At 29.3% G+C, this 3,321-nt stretch overlaps 1 protein-coding gene across 1 annotated transcript; it reads right to left on the bottom strand.

Annotated features, from left to right (window-relative positions):
• Window positions 1–656: 656 nt before the first annotated feature.
• LOC136223317 (dehydration-responsive element-binding protein 3) lies at window positions 657–1,625 on the bottom strand. Its single transcript, XM_066011249.1, has one exon. It carries the CDS (start codon window positions 1,554–1,556, stop codon window positions 843–845), a length of 714 nt encoding a protein of 237 aa, XP_065867321.1. The 5' UTR covers window positions 1,557–1,625; the 3' UTR covers window positions 657–842.
• Window positions 1,626–3,321: the final 1,696 nt, after the last annotated feature.

The raw sequence follows: 3,321 nt of genomic DNA, 5'->3' as shown, positions 1-3,321 counted from the left end.
TTTTTGACGAATCCCCTATTAAATATTAATAGCCCTATTTTTTCTTTAATTATTAATTTCTTATTGAGAATTAGGGGTGAGGCTACATAAAGTAAAAATAAGTCTTCACCTTCTGATATTTTTTTTATGTAGTTTTATATTTTTATAGTTCACAATCAATTTTTATTCCTCATCAAGAAAAATCATAATTATATTTACAATATATTCTTACCAATTTTTTTATTTTGTTAATTCTTGAGGTAAAATAGGATTAAAATCAAAATTAATAATTTCATAAATATTGCAAAAATTATGTATATACCTAAAATGACACGAAATCGAATTTTTTTCTGAAAAAGGTAGAACCAACTTATATAAATAAAAAGTTGGATTACCCAATGAACAAAATGGTGCTATTATAATGACAAGATAGTAGACTGCTCATAATAGCTGTCTAATTACTTTGTAATTTAATATAATTAAATAGATTCCTCTCACATAATTCTCATTGACAAGATAGCCTATTAACATATTATAGTCTCATAATTTTATTTTTTTAACAAAACCAACTTTACAAATAATGATATTACAATCTTCCTAACTTAATTAAAAATTAAAATAAACACATCTGATCCTGATTTAATATGTATTACTACTAATTAATTAAACTTGTAATATTTTTTATACTAAAAAAAGATAATTATTATTTAATTTACCATAAGTAATGCACAGTGTAATAATATTACAGTGGCAGAACTGACCTGTCAGCAAAAGTAGACAACATTTTGGCAGCTTGTTCAAAAGCTAAAAATCACTGTAATTAAGAAAATAAAACCCAGAAAAATAGTATTACTACACTTAATTTAATTCCATATTGGAGCTCCCAAATTGCTGGACATTAAATTTTCTAATCCCAACAACTGATCAGAAAATTCAACACAAATGTCTGGATACACCCATCTGTCCACTGAGTCAAACAATAGAAACTCGGTCTGTGATTCGGCTAACTCAAAACCCCCTTCCAAATTCGGCAATTCAACAATTTCACTCAGTTCCTCGGATTCCGACATATCGTCGGATACAGACACTGACGATGTCGAAGTCGAAGTCGAGGACTCTGACAATAACGATGTCGTGGAAGAGGAAGAAGAAATTGAAGTAGTAGAAGAAGAAGAAGATAGAGAGTCGAATTCAACCATGGATGCGGCTTTCGTGGCAGCAGTTTGAATATCTCGTGGCATTAAAGAAACCGGACGAGGCAGCAAGTCGACAAGTTCCGGAAAATTGAGAATTGCGGAGTTGCCTTTAATCGCCATGGCAGCAACATCATGTGCACGCGCTGCCATTTCAGCTGTAGGGAAAGTTCCGAGCCAAATGCGGGATTTTTTTCGGGGTTCGCGGATTTCGGACACCCATTTCCCCCAACTTCTCATCCGAACGCCCCGGTAAACGGGGTGGTTAGAGTTGGAAATAGAAATAGTTGTTTTAGGGGATTTAGAAGAGCGAGAAGTTCTTGATTTCTTCTTAGATGGAGAAGAAGGTGAGGAAGAATTGCTGGTGCTAGTTTCTTCAGACATTGTTGAAGTAGGTAAAGGTAATGATGAATGGAGATATTAGAAAGAGAGAGAAATTAAAAATGTAGGAGAGGAAAGTAATGAGAATGGGGTTTTTGTAAGGAGTCTTACGCTCCTTTATAGTGACCCCTCAACCTACCATAAATATATTTTCCAAACACTAAATCTTGGTGTAAATTACATCCATAGTCCATGATCTCTTTATAGTGATTTACAATTTAAAAATTATGGTTTGATTGTAAATGTGGTTTTAAACGACTTTAATTCTTGTATTGTTTAAATTTTAGATGTCTTATATGGTTACTTTGTTTTTAACAAAATAAAGTTTACTTTATTTTTTTCACGATTGGATGATAGTGGACTTTAACAAAGTAAGCTCATCAAATAGTGGTAAAAACAAAATAAAGCTTACTTTGTTAAAAATAAAGTAAACATAGTTTAACCCTAAATTTTATATTAGGTAGTAATTTTAACTTAGTCAACAGTAAAATGAGTCATTATATTAGTAAAGTTGAAAGTTTAGAGGTTATAATATTTAGTTTTAAAGTAAAAGAGCTATAATTAAAGTAAGTATAGAAGTGTGGGGGCCATAGGTGTAATTTACCTCTAAAACTTGCCAACTGTATTTTCATTACGTTGCCAATTTAATTAAATAAATTAACACAAGTTCAATTAATATATCAGTTTTATCTGTCTTGGAAAAAAAAAAAAAAAATTGGATGTAATAAGTATTGATAGGATAGGGGTACAAGTTACTACAAAAAACAAACGTACACTAGTAGTAATTTCGTACTACTGGATATAGACAACTAGTATACATTTTTTAAAATATACAACTAGGTTTACATAATTAACCACTAATTATGAGTATACATATTATCAAAAGAATATAGCTCATTAGAAATGTAAAATTATGAGTTGGAATTCACCCTCTTATAAAAAAAATATAATTATACTTATTAATCAGTTGTATGTAAATTACACACTTAATGGATGAAATTGCCTGAATCAAAATAAAACCACATTTTTTTTTACAGATGGTTAGGGTTAAGGGTTAATGTTTGATGCGTTTGATTTAAAAAAAATACAAAAAAAAGTAAAATTATATCAGGATTAATATGTTTTGTTTTTTTATTTTTTATTTTTACAAAAAATCCTTTTGAGTTTTATCTGACACTAAAATTTCCAAATAAAAATGAGAAAATGTAGAAAAAAATAAAAAAAAAAGGAAGAAACTAGAAGTGATGAGTGGGACCTAATGAAGAATGGGGTGGTGCTGTGGAGAAGAATTAAGAGGGTGGGTCTGCAAATTACAATTATATTTATAATATAATTGTACCAAACAACGTTCAATTCATTTCCCTTTTATTTCTCTTTTTTGTTTTGTTTTTTATTTTGTTTTTGTCCGTTAAAGTGATCTCTTCTTTTTTCTTGTCTCCTATTTATTTATTTAAGGGTTAAGGTGCAAAAATAACCCTAACGTTTTGGGTCAGGAGCAATTTTACCCCTAACGTCTAAAATGGTGCAATTTTGCCCCTAACGTTTGTAGCCAAGAACAATTTTACCTCTAACGTTGGTAATTTGGATCAATTTCAGACACTATTATAAAACACATATATTTTTATTCATTATTTTACACCAATTGAATATCAATTCATTTCATGTCTTTTGTAATTTAATAATAGAATTTGAGATTAATATTTATAAATTCGGTGAATTTTTTGAATTTTTTTTGTCTAATTCGTACAAAAGACATTATATTTTATTA

This window comes from Euphorbia lathyris, chromosome 3 (genome assembly GCF_963576675.1).
Source record: "Euphorbia lathyris chromosome 3, ddEupLath1.1, whole genome shotgun sequence".
NCBI classification, from domain to species: Eukaryota; Viridiplantae; Streptophyta; class Magnoliopsida; order Malpighiales; family Euphorbiaceae; genus Euphorbia; species Euphorbia lathyris.
Note: the sequence above shows the minus strand (reverse complement) of the source record. Positions and strands in the feature narration are given on the sequence as shown.